Source organism: Eptesicus fuscus, chromosome 2 (assembly GCF_027574615.1).
Source record: "Eptesicus fuscus isolate TK198812 chromosome 2, DD_ASM_mEF_20220401, whole genome shotgun sequence".
NCBI classification, from domain to species: Eukaryota; Metazoa; Chordata; class Mammalia; order Chiroptera; family Vespertilionidae; genus Eptesicus; species Eptesicus fuscus.
Genome location: NC_072474.1, coordinates 69,372,014 through 69,387,932, shown reverse-complemented (window position 1 = coordinate 69,387,932; position 15,919 = coordinate 69,372,014). Strand labels below are relative to the sequence as shown.

Below are 15,919 nucleotides of genomic sequence, written 5' to 3'. Positions count from 1 at the left end.
GTGCCACAGGCCTCAGCCACGGCCCTGGTTTCGGCTCGTGCTACGGGTCTGGCGTGGGCGGCTGCAGGTCTGGTCCCTGCGAACAGCGTGCCAGGAAGCCACTGAAAAATTTTTAAAAAGTAAAAAAAGAAACATATACTAAAGTGGTACATTAATTCTATATGGGTATATTAAATATATTAAGTACCGTACTCATCAGCCAAAAGTAATTAAATATTCTAATCTCTCCTTTTCTTTCTTTTTAAAATTTTTTCTCTTTATTTTATTTTTACAATATACAAAATAAATCTATTACCAGATTGTAGATACAAAATAATTAGCCATATACATGCAATAAACAATATTTCAAGAAAAAAGATGTTAAATATAATATTATCAAAATTGTACTAACAGTATAATATCACAAAAGTTGTAGGCGATATTAAAAATCTGCAAATAACAGGATTACTTCTATTCTAAAATATTTTTTTCCTCTGGCTCTCTTTTTCTTCGTCAGTTTATGTTAATTACAAGTGGCCTGGTGCACGAAATTCGTGCACATTGAAAGGGAATTATTAGAGGAAATATTTTAATATTGCTATTTGCCCTTTCTCTATAATAAAAGTGTGAGAGATAAAAGGTAATGAGTACAATGTATATGAAAATAATACATAATTTTATTAATAAATAAACAATAACAAAATGATATAACAACAATAACAAACTCATAATATAAAAAAACATTGATGCAAATAATGACTGATAAAGTGATTAAACTTATTCTAATATCTCCCTGTATACCACATTAAGAGTGAAAACACTTTCAGAGTGCTTGACTAATTTCCCTTGAGATAAAGTATTTACAACTTTAACTTTAACGTCACATGCTCTTCGAACTTGAGAGAAAGCAACATATAACTGACCATTGTGTGAAAACGGGTTCAGGTAGGAATAGTCCTACTCTCTAGAGTTTGTCCTTGTGATTTATTAATAGTCATCGCAAATGCTGGCATCACGGGAAACTGTCGTCAAATCAGTTTAAATGAGAGGCCAGTGTCAGATGGGGACAAATCAGTTCTTGGAATCAGAACAACCTCTCCCTCTGCAGATCCTGTTAATAATTCAGCTTCGATAATGTTAGGTCGTAATCTTTTGATAATAAATCTGGTACCATTACAAAGACCCCATTTATTATTAAGATTTCTCAATAGCATGATGATTGCACCCACTTTCAATTTTAATTTATGGCATGGTATTCCTGAAGGAGTAATATTATTAAGAAATTCAATGGGAAAATTTTCCTTTTCAGCATCATCTGTTGAGTCAATGGAATCATCACTCAAATATGTGTTAAAATCTCCATCAAGTATATCCAAAATTTCTTCATTTAATTTTTTAACGTGCTCATTGTTTGGACAAAGAATTGCACGTTTAGATATTTTTAATATTATCTATAGATATACTATTTCCAAAGGTGGCTTCAATAATAGATCCATTACAAATCATTTTATGGGGAATTTCAATAATATCCATTCCTAAATGAAAACTGCTATCAAGTTTGCCATCTCCAAGTTTTACTAACCACGGTCTGCGATGAGGCTGGCTTGGGGCCCGCTGAGGCGGCCTGCCCTGGTCCAAGCGGGCAGTGCCAGGAGGGCCAAGGCAGGTGCCAGCGGGGGCCCCCCAATCACCCCACCAGTCACCCTGTATGTCGACCCTGATCGCCAACCAGGCCTAGGGACCCCACCTGTGCATGGATTTTGTGCAACAGGCCTCTAGTTTCTATATAGAAATTTATGTAGATTTATGATATGTATGTGTTTATACTATATATTTAATATGTATTTATACATTTTATTATAAATTTATACTATTATACATCATGTAATACTACATATCTATATTATATATCACAGTATAAATATATGATACAGGTTATATAGATTTATATACAAATTCCCTGGATAACATTTTGGCTTCTCATTATTGCTGGAGGAACCCATCAAGAAGCCAGTTAGTAAGAAGGCCTATTAGGTTCCAGGCACCCTCCTTTGCTATTTACTTTTTTGTCAGTTCTCTGATCTGCTTTATGGTTGGCTCTTTGATATCAATGGAAGGATACATTAAAATTGTTGTCTTTTTTCCTTCTGAATTTTTATTGAGATATAATTAATATACAATTCACCAATGTAAGATATACAATTCAATAGTTTTTTAGTACAGTAGATTGAAAGAGCTATATAGCCTTTACCACAGTCAGTTTTAAATTTTTTTCTTTAATCTCACCCTATGTTTTTATTGATTTTTAGAGAGAGATTGAGGAAGAAAGAGAGCGTGGGAGAGAAACATTAATGTAAGAGAAAGACATTGATTGGTTGCCTCCTGTATGCACCCTGATCAGGGATCCAACCCACAACCTAAGTATGTGCCCTGACTGGGAATTAAACTGGCAACCTTTTGGTGTGTAGGACAACACTCCAACCAACTGAACCACCTGGCCAAAGCTAGGACATTTTTATCACTTCCAAAAGAAACCCCATATCTGTTAAGAGTCACTTCTTGTTATCTCTTATCCCTAGGCAATAACTAACCTACTGTCTGTCTTTATAGATTTGCTTATTCTGGATAGTTTGTTTAATGGAATCATAAATATGTCTTTTGTAATTGCCTTTTTTTGCTTAGTATAAAGTTTTCAAGATTGGTCCATATTGTAAAATTGTCCTTTTTTCAGATAAGCAGAAATGTCATTTTTTTTGGTAATTCTGTAACAAATATTTTTACTTTTCAAATGTATAGGTGTCTATATAAAGAATGCTGTATTAGCTAAGGTTTTTGGTTACATGACAGAGAAATCAACTGGCTAGCTTCAGCAGAAGAGAAATTTAATTGAAGAATCCAAAGGAAGACTGAAGAATCAGACTTGATTCTTAGAAAAAGGACAAAAACCTAAGGGAGCTTGGTGGAAGGAATACTAGCCAGTCGTGCTGCACAAACATGTTAGGACTTACACTGTTTCTACTGCCAGTTTAAATAATTTACTTACTGGTGGTTTATTTGAGGTGCTAGCTGGAGCTCAAAGTCTTGGCTGAGACCTTTTCTGGCTGCCAAGAAGGGAAGGATCTCCTTCCTTTGGCTTCTTCTTTTTGGTCTCTCACCAAAACTCACATAATGAGGGATTTGCCTCCAAGTAAAAAGGGGGTTTGGACTTAGGAAGATTCCTTAAAAAGAGAGACAATTTTTCCTTCACAACTATCTATTAAAATATATTTCTAAATATTTCTGTGTGTTGACAGGTAGCATTATGCTTTTTGAAATACAAGGTTAAATTGTTAAAGGCATATCAAATTTTTGGAAGACATATGAATGTGTCTTTTATAAAGTGTGGACAAAAAAGGGGCCATATACTAAATCTGACAAGCTCAGGGGAGGCTGCATAAAGGGTCTTACAAACTCGGAGACCTAGACCAAACCACATAGAATGGTCAGAGATTAAAACTTCCAAACTAAAAGCGTGTCATGGTAGGTAGTCATGTCCTAAGACTGAATCTTCCTTGACAATCTTTACCTTAATTGAGCCTCTCTTGTCCTTTTGCTGCTATGGTAACATCCCTTTGGAATGTCAGAGTAATCTTCTTTTCCAGACCCCTCAGGTCACAATCTCCCACCAGAGCACAAGACCACAACGAACCACTCATTATTTTATTGTCCAAATACCATCTGTATGTGCCGTAAATGTTAATTGTTAACTATCCTATACCCACCAATATAAATGAAGTTGTGGTACTTTCTTAGAGAAAAATGATTTTAATTCTTTTTAAAGCAAAACTATCTTAGATATCCCTAAATTGTATAGTATGGGCATGATTTACAAAGGTAAGATTGTGTATTTTCCTAAGAAAAGGAATCACAAAGTAAAGGTGATGCATATATTTCTTTTCAACATTTTCTTTGGTAGACAAAAACATTTTATATTTAAAATGTGTCCAAAATATTGCTATAATTTATAAAAATAGTTTAAACAAAATGCACAGTAAACACACATGTCCTAATTGTTTCAAAACATATCAATGAAAAACAAAGTTGCTAAAACCAAATTAAGACCAGAGCTGCTAATTCAGTTATGAAATATTTACATTCTTAACAATTTTCCTTCGTTTATAATTTTTTTCATAGTACATTTCATGAATTATTGCCTTTTTATAAACAAGATGACATGTAAGAACTTTTTTTCCTAGGTATATATGTGCTGTATTTTGGGAAAAGAAATGTGGATTTGCATTAAAAAATTTGGGGAGATATTTATGATATACATGGATGCTTTTGACTCATAAGATCTTGACTTCAGTAATAATAGTAATGTCTCCATTATAACTGCAGATTGTAATATGGAATATAGATCAAGTATAGACAGATAACTTAGATACAAATGTTTTCATCCTCACAGCAGAATAGTTATAAACATCAAATCTTCTAGAAGGTTTCTGAACTTACAAATCCTACAATGCATGAATGCACATTGCAGGAGGCAGGAGAAAGTCATTTCCCTATTACAGAATTCTTATCATTCTTATAATTTCATTGTCACAGTTTAACTTGTTCTGAGTTTTCATATCCTTTTTTCCAGGACTTCAGATGTTTTGATGTTTTAAAAAATTTATTCTTTCAACTTTCTGTAATAAGAAAATGAGAGTTTTATAAACTTGGGCTGCTCTTGTTTCCCAGTGATAAAGAGTGACATGCAAAAACATACAGCAAAAAAGAAAAACTAATTATAACCAAAGATCCCTTATTAAAACACTTCATACAGGATCATAGAATCTTTTCTGAAGTTGTCTACTTTATTATTTTTTTTCAAGCGATCTGTCTTGGATAAAACATTATAAAATGGAAGTAATCTGGTAACCTACCTTTATTATAATGTTTGCTTGCTTCGACCTGGGATTTAGGCATCTTTGTCCTTTATGTGCTTTCAAGGTGATACTGTTAAAGGAATATCCAAAACACTTTTAAATTTTGGATGGAAAAGCATAAGCAAAAAAACAAACAAACAAAAATGCCTCCATCATTGTCATCTTTAGCAAGTCCATTACTTACATCACTTCTATTTTATCACAGTTGTTACTTGGGTAAATTACAGAGATTTTCTCAATATCTGCCACTTTCACTGCCTTTACTCCAGGGCCTATGCAAAGACAGCGTCCCCCTTTGAACATTGGGAAACCTAAAACAGATCATAGCATCAGTTACTAATGGATCTGATTGCAACAGAGAACTATGGCTTATAATTCTGGTGAAGAATGTGAGCCAAGTTTTCATTAAGGATAAAAAAGGTCACTTGTCAAATAGCACTTGACACTGCTGTTGCTAGGAAAGGAGCTTAAGTAATATGTTAATGATTTTCTCTTTAAATTTGTAACCAAATCATTAAAGAATAGATGAAAGCATAAAAGAAGTCTTGGAGATCAAGCTTATTTGCCTTTTACTTTTATTCTCAAGAATTTTTCCAGGAAGCTAGTAACATTATTTCACAAAAATCTTTTTAACAGACATTTAAAACTATTGCTAAGGGCTCTTGTCAGATTTTGTAACCAAATACATTTCGTGAAGTTTGTTATCTCTAGTTTCATAATCATCTCTAATGTCTCAAACATTTCTTACATTCTCTGTCAAAGCTGTAGTAATTCTAATGTGTGAGGTTAAATAAAAATTTAGTATATCTTTTTAGGGTAAAAGTGGAAGAAGAAACATTAGAAGAATTAGAAAAGAAATTTATAGGCTGAGAAATAAAAAGTATCATATACCTTGAGCAATTGTAGCACAGAATATCACTGCCAAGACTATAGCCATGCCCTTCACATTCATGTTTGTTGCTGCTGCTTCAGATTTGATCTCTTCTTGAAGGGAGTAGAAAAGCTGAACGTAGAAGGCAATTCTTAGTTGGCATATAGAGGGCATTTTATATACCAGCAATCCTTAATGGCAACAGGAATTTCCCTCCTTGAGTCATGCTTCTTTCTTGCTTCCAAGAGTTTCTGTTTTGTTCTCTTCTAAATATCACTCTAACTTCCTAGTTGTTACCGTGTCAAAAGTGATACTAACATGAAAGCACTTTTTACTATAAAAAGTAAATAACTGTGTATCCAGATAGGAAACAGCCTTCTTAAGGAGGCGTTTCCTAGAAATGTATTTAATTATTGGATTACCCCTGGGCAGTGGAATTCTGATTGCCATTCATTTTCCTTTTTTTATTCAGAAAGATTGCCTTCCTATTTTCAAAATTTTAATATATTTTATTGATTTTTTACAGAGAGGAAGGGAGAGGGATAGAGAGTTAGAAAAATCAGTGAGAGAGAAACATTCATCAGCTGCCTTCTGCACACCCACTATTGGGGATGTGCCCACAACCAAGGTACATGCCCTTGACCGGAATCGAACCTGGGACCCTTCAGTCCACAGGCCGACGCTTTATCCACTGAGCCAAACAGGATAGGGCTGTCTTCCTGTTTTTAGTTCTTTCACTATCATTCTTCATATAACTATACAAAAGAACATTTAAAAAAAAAAACAATTTTTATCATTTTACTTTTGCTTTTAAGTCCAATCTCTCATAATTTATACAAATCCTACATTATTTAACACAAAATGTCTTTTATTTAACCTTATTTATATTTTTGCCAACTATAATTGCATGTCTAAAGAAGTCTGCCTATATACTTGTGAGTTTATAACCATTTTTTTCTGTTTAAATGTATCCAATTTATTTTTAATTTTTTTAGTATTTAAAGTATTACAAATAGTAGTACATATGTCTTCTTTTCCCCCCATTTACTTCCCCCCAGCCTCCCATACCCCCCAGCACATGCCCTCACCCCCTGCCTCCAGTGTCTGTGTCCATTGGTTTTCCTTATATGCATGCATACAAGTCATTTGGTTGATCTCTTACTTCCCCCCTCCCTCCCCTGCCTTCCCACTGTAGTGTGACAGTCTGTTCGATGTTTCTTTGTCTCTGTATCTATTTCTGTTCATCCGTTTATGATGTTCATTATAGTATACTAGAGGCCCGATGCACGAAATTTGTGCACGGGGGCGGGGGGTGGGTGGTTCCTCAGCCCGGCCTGCACCCTCTCGCAATCCGGGACCGCTGGCTCCGAACTGCTCGCCTGTCTGCCTGCCTGATTGCCCCTAACCACTCTGTCTGCCTGCCTCATTGTCCCTAACCACTCACCTGCCTGCCTGATTGCCCCTAACTACTCGCCTGCCTGCCTCATTGTCCCTAACCACTCGCCTGCCTGCCTGATCGCCCCTAACCACTTGCCTGCCTGCCTGATCGCCCCTAACTGCCTCTACTTGGCCCCCACTGTGGTGGCTTTGTCCAGAAGGACGTCTGGAATGACATCCGGAAGGTCGTTCGGCTGTTCCATCTAATTAGCATATTATGCTTTTATTAATATAGATTCCATAAATGAGTGAAATCACGTGATATTTATCTTTCTCTGGCTTATTTCACTGCTCTCCAGTTCCATCCATGCTGTTGCAAATGGTAAGAATTCCTTCTTTTTTACAGGAGTATAGTATTCCATTGTGTAGATACACCACAGTTTTTTAATCCACTCATCTGCTGATGGGCATTTAGGCTGTTTCCAAATCTTAGCTATTGTAAATTGTGCTGCTATGAACATAGGGGTGCATATATCCTTTCTGATTGATGTTTCTGGTTCTTGGGATATAGTCCTAGAAGTGGGATTACTGGGTCAAATGGGAGTTCCATTTTTAGTTTTTCAAGGAAATGCCATACTGTTCTCCACAGTGGCTGTACCAGTCTGCATTCCCACCAGCAGTGCACGAGGGTTCCTTTTTCTCTTCATCCTCTCCAGCACTTGTTGATTGTTGATTTGTTGATGATAGCCATTCTGACAGGTATGACATGGTAACTCATCGTTGTTTTGATTTGCATCTCTTGGATGATTAGGGACTTTGAGCATGTTTTCATATGTCTCCTGGCCTTCTGTATGTCCTTTTTCAAAAAGTACCTATTTAGGTCCGTTGCCCTTTTTTTCCTTGGATTGTTTACCTTCCTTTTGTTAAGTTGTATGAGTTTCCTATAAATTTTGGATATTAAACCCTTATTGGAGATAACATTGGCAAATATGTCCTCCCATGCAGTGGGCTTTCTTGTTGTTTTGTTGATCGTTTATTTTGCTGCACAGAAGCTTTTTATTTTGATGTAGTCCCATTTGTTATGGACAAGGAGTCCAGAAGGCTGGTCAACCTTGAGGCTCTGGCAAGGGTCAGAGCCATACACCCACTGTCTAGTTGAGACAAAGGTAGCTGAAGCAACTTCCACCTTTTAGTCTTATGTAAATCCTTGCTGATAGGCTATCACTGAGCTATTACTGGAATTGCCTGCCTAAGGGCTATGGGTGTATCCCAAACCTGAATAAAAGGGATGGCAAGGCCAGAGCAAAGCGGAGTCAGTCCTTGAGCCTGACCCCCAATTTCCAAATTATTATTTCTTGTCTTGTCTCTTTCATTTGCGCATGGCCTCCTCCAGAGCCTGAACCTGAACCCTGAACCACGCAGGACGTGGGACACTTGCAACATTGCTATGACAAATGTCTGCTATTTTGCTACCTATGGCTTCTTCTAAGATTTTTATGGTTTCCCATCTTAGGTTTAAGTCCCTTATTCATTTTGAGTTTATTTTTGTGTGTGGTGTAAGTTGATGGTCTAGTTTCACTTTTTTTTTTTTTTTTGCATGTAGCTGTCCAATTTTCCTAACACCATTTATTGAAGAGACTGTCTTGACTCCATTGTATGCTCTTGCCTCCTTTGTCAAATTTTAATTGGGCATAATGGCTTATGTTGATTCCTGGGTTCTTTGTTCTGTTTCACTCATCTGTATGTCTGTTCTTATGCCAGTACCAGGCAGTTTTGAGAACAGTGGCTTTGTAGTATAGCTTGATATCTGGTATTGTGATCCCTCCAACTTTGTTCTTCTTTCTCAAGATTGCTGCAGCTATTTGGGGTCTTTTTTTATTCTAGATGAATTTTTGGAGAGTTTGTTCTAGGTCTTTGAAGTATGCTGTTGGTATTTAAATGGGAATTGCATTGAATTTATAAATTGCTTTGGGTAGTATGGACATTTTAATAATGTTGAGTCAACCAATCCATGAATATGGTATATTCTTCCATTTGTTTATGTCTTCCTCTATCTCTTTTTTGAGTGTCCTGTAATTTTCTAAGTACAGATCCTTTACCTCCTTGGTTAAACTTATTCCTTGGTATCTTAATATTTTTTTGTTGTTACAATGGTAAATGGGATTATTATTATTTTTTTTAGTTTCTCTTTCTGTGAGTTCATTATTGGTATATAAAAAAGCCATAGACTTCTGGGTGTTAATTTTGTATCCTTCTACATTGCCAAATTCATTTAATAAGTCTAGTAGTTTTTTGATGGAGTCTTTAGGGTTTTCTATGTACAATATCATGCCATCTGCGAATAATGAAAATTTTACTTCTTTTCCAATTTTTGTTTGTTTGCTTGTTATTCCTCACCTGAGGATATTTTCCATTGCTTTCAGAGAGAATGAAAGGAAGGGAGTGGGGGAGAGAGGGAGCGGGGGAGAGAGAGAGAAACATCAATGTGAGAGAGATACATGGATTGGTTGCTTCCCACACTTGCCCAGACTGGGGGTGGGGAGGGAACCTACAACCCAGGCATGTGCCGTTGACTGGGAATTGAACCAGAAGCCCTTTGGTGCATGGGCCGTTTGCTCTAACCACTGAACACACCAGTGATATCTATTTATTTTTGCATATTTAAGTTTTTACTTTATATATATTTTAGCACATAAAGTTGTATGAGTTGTGGATTTTTTAAAAAAAAACACAATCTTATTTTCTTATGTAATGTTTTTATGGCTTGGGTTCTACTTTGATGTAACCCCTGCTTTTTATCTTTACCTTTTCCTCTCAAGCTTTCTAAATCTATTTGTTTTAAATGTGTCACTTGTAGACACTTAAAAAATCACATCCGAGGGATTTTTAATAGGTAAATGTATTGTATAATTGGAAGATTTTAAAATGCTTTCTTGCTATTTTCTGTCTTTATGTTTTCTTCCTAATGTTAAATATATTCCCTTTAACATTTCTATGTGATTTGAAAGAAATACATAATTTTGTGTTTTGCTAGTAATCTTTAAAAAAATTTTATGTGTAAACTAGGACTTCATTCTATGTCATTCTGTTTTAAATAGGCATAATTCACGTAGCCGGGGTGGCTGGGTTATAGCGTCTTCCCATGCACAGAATGGTTGTCAGTTCAATTCCCCATCAGGATACATAGCTAGGTTGCAGGTTCAATTCCAAGTGGAGGCACATACAGGAGGCAACCAGTCAATGTTTCTCTCATACATGAATGTTTCTCTCTCTCTCTCTTCCTCCCTCCCTCTCTCCCTTTTTTTCTCTTCCTCTCTTCCCCTCTCTCTAAAATTAGTAAATATATATATATATATATATATGTGTATGTGTGTATATATATATGTGTGTATATATATATATATATATACATATATATATATTTACATATCCTTTGGCGAGGATTAAAAACAATAAATAATTAAATAAATAGGCATACTTCAAATTTTTATAAAACATGAACAGACTTCCTTTTTGCTTTCATGTGTGAATTACTATTTGGCTGGGTAGAAAACGTGTGGGTCACAATTTTCTCCTTCAGAACTCTCAGGTTATTGTTTCATTGCCAACCATTACTACATAATATTGTACATGTATACAGTATAGTACATAATATTTAAAAACATCAGAAACTAGTTCCTCCCGACCCTGGCTCCTTTGGACGTACACAGTCATTTTTCACCTAACCATTCCCATATCAGACTATCCGAGGTCTCTAATTTTTCTGTATTTCTAAATATTCTAGGAGGGAATAGGGGAGAAGACAGGGAGAAGAAAAAATCCTTCTTCTTCCTGTGAGGAAGATCACCAGCAGTCTATAGGGAGGGTGCTGCTGCTGCTTGTGTTTGACCCCAGAAGATGGCTCTTACTACCTTTGTGGTTGCAGCTTTGTCTGCTTTTCCTCAGAGCTGACTTGCAGTTTGGATGCTGAGGAAGGTTTATTTAGTTCTTCACTTCAAGTCCTCAGGTAATAGATCCAAAATTATGTAGAGTTGGGAGAGGAACTGGTTTTGAATTTTAATCTTTTCACCTCATTTTCTTTTTAAAAAATATGTTTTATTGATTTTTACAGAGAAGAAGGGAGAGGGATAGAGTTAGAAATATCAAGAGAGAAACATTGATCAGCTGCCTCCTGCATGCCCCCTATTGGGGATTGAACCTGCAACCAAGGTACATGCCCTTGACTGGAATTGAACCTGGGACCCTTCTTTAGTCCACAGGCTGACGCTCTATCCGCTGAGCCAGACCAGTTAGGGCTCACCTCATGGTCTTGAACAATACAAAAAGTGAGCCTAATTAAGCTCTGGCAGCTGCTAATATGGCCCAATGCTCTGTCCTTCCTTAACACTCTCATTCTTTAATGCCTCCTCCTGTATCCCTGCCTTAAAGTTTACTGGAAAGCACTACCCTTTTCTACAGTAATTTGCTCATTCATTCATTTAACAAATATTTATTTTAGGTGTCTCTTACATGCCTGGCACTCTTGAGTATTGAAGATAGAGCAGTGAACAAAACCAATGAAGTTCCTTTTTGTGTCTTGCAAATTGTACAGTTTTCTTACTAACTCATTGTAGAAGATAGTCTGCCTGATTTCTGCTGTTTCTGTAGATGTGTGTTTTCAGGACCATGACTTGTTCTGGACTAAATACTTTCTAATACCATGTACAGAGGAATAATTTCTTTCAGAATATCCCATCTAGTGAACTTGAGGATCCCTCTTCTTCCTATTCACATAATCTCATTCCTCTAGTTTTCTCTCCTTCTCTTCCTTTAAGTTGTGATATCTTCAGGAAGCCTTCTTCAAGACATAAAGATTTCTTCTGGCTTCATAGCACTTACTGTCGTCTAGCTTTATCTGGTAGAAAATATAATGTAAGCCTAATGTGAACCACATATTTAATTTTAAATATTCTAGTATCCATGTTTAAAAACTAAAATGAAACAGTTGAAATTCATTTTGATAATATATTTTATTTAATCCAAAGCATAAAAAAAGGTATTATATGAAATGCTGAAAGGTATTCTTTAAAAAGAGGAAAAAGAAGAAAAAAGTAAAGATAAAAATTATGAACAACAAATACATATCTATCAACAAGTGATTCTAAAAATCAAGTGAATTAAAAATCTGAGGAACAATAAACTGGTGAACATAATAGAATCAGAGGCATAGAATGGGAGTGGATTGATAATTCTAAGGGGGAAAGGGGTGTCTGTGTGGGGGGTATGGGAAGAGACTGGACAAAAATCATACACCTATGGATAAGGACAATGGGGGGGAGGGAACCGGGTGATGGGGAGATATGGGGGGAAAAAAGGAGAAACAATTGTAATAATCTGAACAATAAAGATTTATTTTAAAAAAGTATTCCAATGTGCAATCAATATAAAAATATTAAATGAGATTATTTTAGTTCGAAGTCTTCAAATTGGACAAGCAACATTTCAAATGCTCAGTAGTCACCCTAGCTGGTATGGTTCAGTGGATGGAGCATCAGCCTGCAGGCCAAAGGGTCCCAGGTACAATTCTGGTCAAGGGCACATACCTTGGTTGCAGGCTCCTCCCCTGGTCAGGGCGCATGCAGGAGGCAAGCAATCGATGTGTTTCTTTCATATTAATATTTCTGTCTTTCCCTCTCTCTGAAAATCAATGAAAAAAATATCCTCAGGTGAGAATTAAAAAAAAGAAAAAATGTTCAAATGCTCTGTAGTCACGTGGTTAGTGGCTACCATATTGGATAGTATAGGTCTAGTTATTCATTTGACATTTAGTATATTATACTACCTTGACACTTTACTTAATCCTATATAATAAAAAGCTAATATGCAAATAGACCAAATGGTGGAACAACCGAACAACCAGTTGCTATGATGTGCGCTGACCACCAGGGGGCGCATGCGCGGAACATGGCGGGCGTCAGCAGCAGGCGGCACAGAACGGAACATGGTGGGCATTGGCCGAGGTGGGATGGTGGTGCAGGTGAGTGGGGGTGCCATACCAAGGTGGGGTGCCAGTCGCTGTCATCTGGACGAGCCTCTGGTGGTTACTGAAAATTCTTTGCTCCCGCGTGCCACAGTCCTGCTCGCTGTTGGCACCAGACCCGCTTGAACCCGCTGCGGCACTGGAGCTGCCGTTTGCACCCACTGCCACCGCCCAGCACTGGCCCCAATTGCTCAGTGCTGTCAGTGGGTGCAAGCAGCAGCTACCAGCCTCAATCACCCCTCAGGGCTTCTCCACCTCTCCCTGCTCTGAGGGGTGATTGGGCTGGCAGCTGCCTCTCACACCTGCTGCCAGCGACAGCCCCACTTGCACCCACTGCTAGCACTGGCCCCACTCACACCCACAGCTGGCACAGGAGCCACCGCTTGACCCTGCTGCCAGCGCCCCATGCTGGTCCCAATCGCTTGGCACCATCAGTGGGTGTGAGCAGCAGCTGCCAGCCCAGATCGCCCCTGAGGGCTTCTCCACCTCTCCTTGCTCCTGAGGGGCGATCAGGGCAGCAGCCTCCACTCACACCCACTGATGGCACTGGCCCCACTTGCACCCACTGCTGGTGCCGGCCCCAATTGCTCCGCGTTGTCAGCGCATGGGAGCGGTGGTGGCAGAGTGGGGCTGCCAGCAGACGGGGGACCAGGTGCCACGGCAGGAGGGGCTGGTGGGTGGGGTTGGGGGGCGTGGAGGATGGGCCAAGACCCACCCCTGTGCCCACTGCAGCCTCGCGGCCCACCGTTCCTTTCAGGATGCACGAATTCATGCATTGTGCCCCTAGTATTAAATAAAGAAGGAATGGAGAGGAGAGATACTGTGCTTTTTATTTTATTTTAGAAACTTTTCTAAGTCTCCCTAGTCCTTTTGTTCTTTTCCTCTTTACTAAGTCATTATATATACTTCATTGTTCTTTCTCTTTGATTAAGCAGAACAAAGATTAAACTGCACTGTCTTTTTAGTAGCATTTGCCTGTTCTCTTGTTGTTTCTGGAATTGGACGGTTCCAGGTTCAACCACTCAACCAAGTTTTCCCTTGAATTTAAAGAAGAGTCCAAGGAAACTAATCTAGTTTCTATAATTAATCAATAGACTCTTCTACCTTAAATACCCTTTAATCTGTGAATCATCTGAACTTTTAGTTATGATCTGAAGTTATCCAATTAATATAGACTTTCCAGATGTTTTTAAGTGTTTAAAATATTTTCAAGTGGGAAAAGATTAATGCAAAACATTTAAAGATTTAATTCCCAACCCACCATTCACTAAGACTATAAAAATATATTGATTACAAAAGTAAAAAGTAATATCAAGGATATTTTGTCTAGATAAATTAATGAAAAGTGGGTTAGAAATGGAAACTAACATTCCTATCCTATCTAATAAAAGAGTAATATGTGCCCTGACTGGTTTGGCTCAGTGGATAGAGCGTCGGCCTGCAGACTGAAAGGTCCCCAGTTTGATTCCAGTCAAGGGCATGTACCTTGGTTGCGGGCACATCCCCAGTAGGAGGTGTGCAAGAGGCAGCTGATCGATGTTTCTCTCTCATCGATGTTTCTAACTCTCTATCCTTCTCCCTTCCTGTCTGTAAAAACGTCAATAAAATATATATATTTTTAAAAAGAGTAATATGCAAATTGATTGTCACTCCAACACAAGATGGCTGCCACAAGATGGCCAGCAGGGGAGGGCAGTTGTGGGCTATCAGGCCAGCAGGGAAGGGCAGTTGGGGTGGGGGGGACCCAGGCCTGCAGGGGAGGTCAGTTGGGGGGACCCAGGTTTGCAGGGGAAGGGAGTTGGGGGCAACCAGGCCTGCAGGGGAGGATAGTTGGGGGCAACCAGAATGGCAAGGGAGGGCAGTTAGGGGTTACCAGGCCAGCATGGGAAGGCAGTTGGGGGCAACCAGGCCTGCTGGGGAGGGCAGTTAGGGGTGACCAGGCCAGCAGGGGTGGAAAGTTAGGGGCAATCGGGTTGACAGAGGAGCAGTTAGGCATCAATTAGGCTGGCAGGGGAGTGGTTAGGGGGTGATCAGGCTGGCAGGCAGAAGCAGTTAGGGGCAATCAGGCAGGCAGGTAAGCGAGCAGTTGGGAGCCAGCAGTCCTGGATTGTGAGAGGGATGTCCCAGATTGGAGAGGGTGCAGGCTGGGCTGAGGGACATACACCCCCATGCATGAATTTCGTACACTGGACCTCTAGTTTATTATAAATTACTATTACTTGACAGAATCCTATTGTGTGTTTTTTTTATAGAAGGCTGATGACTCACTCCTAGAGAAGAGGTTGTCATACATGTAATAAGCACCTAAAATAATGTAAATAGACTGAACATATTGAGGTAGAATCCTTAACTCTTAAAAGTACAGTAATATAGTATCTGATGCTCTGTCATAAAGGGATTAGTACATTTAGGGAGCTGCCAGTGGACATTTTTAGGAGCCCTTAATTGAATACTATTTCTGTGATTTTCTTACATCATTATTTAAATACTCTTCCCCCAAATCAGACAAATCCTGCAGGATATATCCAAGGCAGCCATTAGGCACCAGCAAGTCTTGGAAAAAGTTGTAAAAACAATTTTTAAAAATAATTAAGGCATTAATTAATTGTGCATATTTCATTGCTATTTAAAAGCATTCCAAAGAGTGAGTGCATTTTTTTTATCTTTTTTTTTTAAATTTCTTTATTGATTAAGGTGTCACGTATTTGTCCTCATCCCCCCATTCCCATCCCACACCCCTCCCCACGGATGCCCCAACCCCCT

General features: G+C 38.3%; 2 protein-coding genes across 3 annotated transcripts in view; one reads left to right on the top strand and one right to left on the bottom strand.

Annotated features, from left to right (window-relative positions):
- The window catches only part of ART3 (ADP-ribosyltransferase 3 (inactive)), a 103,772-nt gene that overhangs the window by 34,344 nt on the left and 53,509 nt on the right, over nt 1–15,919 (top strand). The window lies entirely within an intron of this gene.
- CXCL11 (C-X-C motif chemokine ligand 11) lies at nt 4,608–5,888 on the bottom strand. 2 transcript variants are annotated; one of them, XM_008143663.3, is made up of 4 exons: nt 5,781–5,888; nt 5,074–5,200; nt 4,887–4,959; nt 4,608–4,649 (listed from the first exon to the last, which is right to left on the bottom strand). In XM_008143663.3, the coding sequence occupies exons 1-4, from the start codon at nt 5,839–5,841 to the stop codon at nt 4,608–4,610; spliced, it is 303 nt and encodes a 100-aa protein (XP_008141885.3). In that variant the 5' UTR covers nt 5,842–5,888. The 2 variants fall into 2 exon arrangements, with proteins under 2 accessions (XP_008141885.3, XP_054584166.1); XM_054728191.1 differs by having other exon boundaries at nt 4,634–4,645.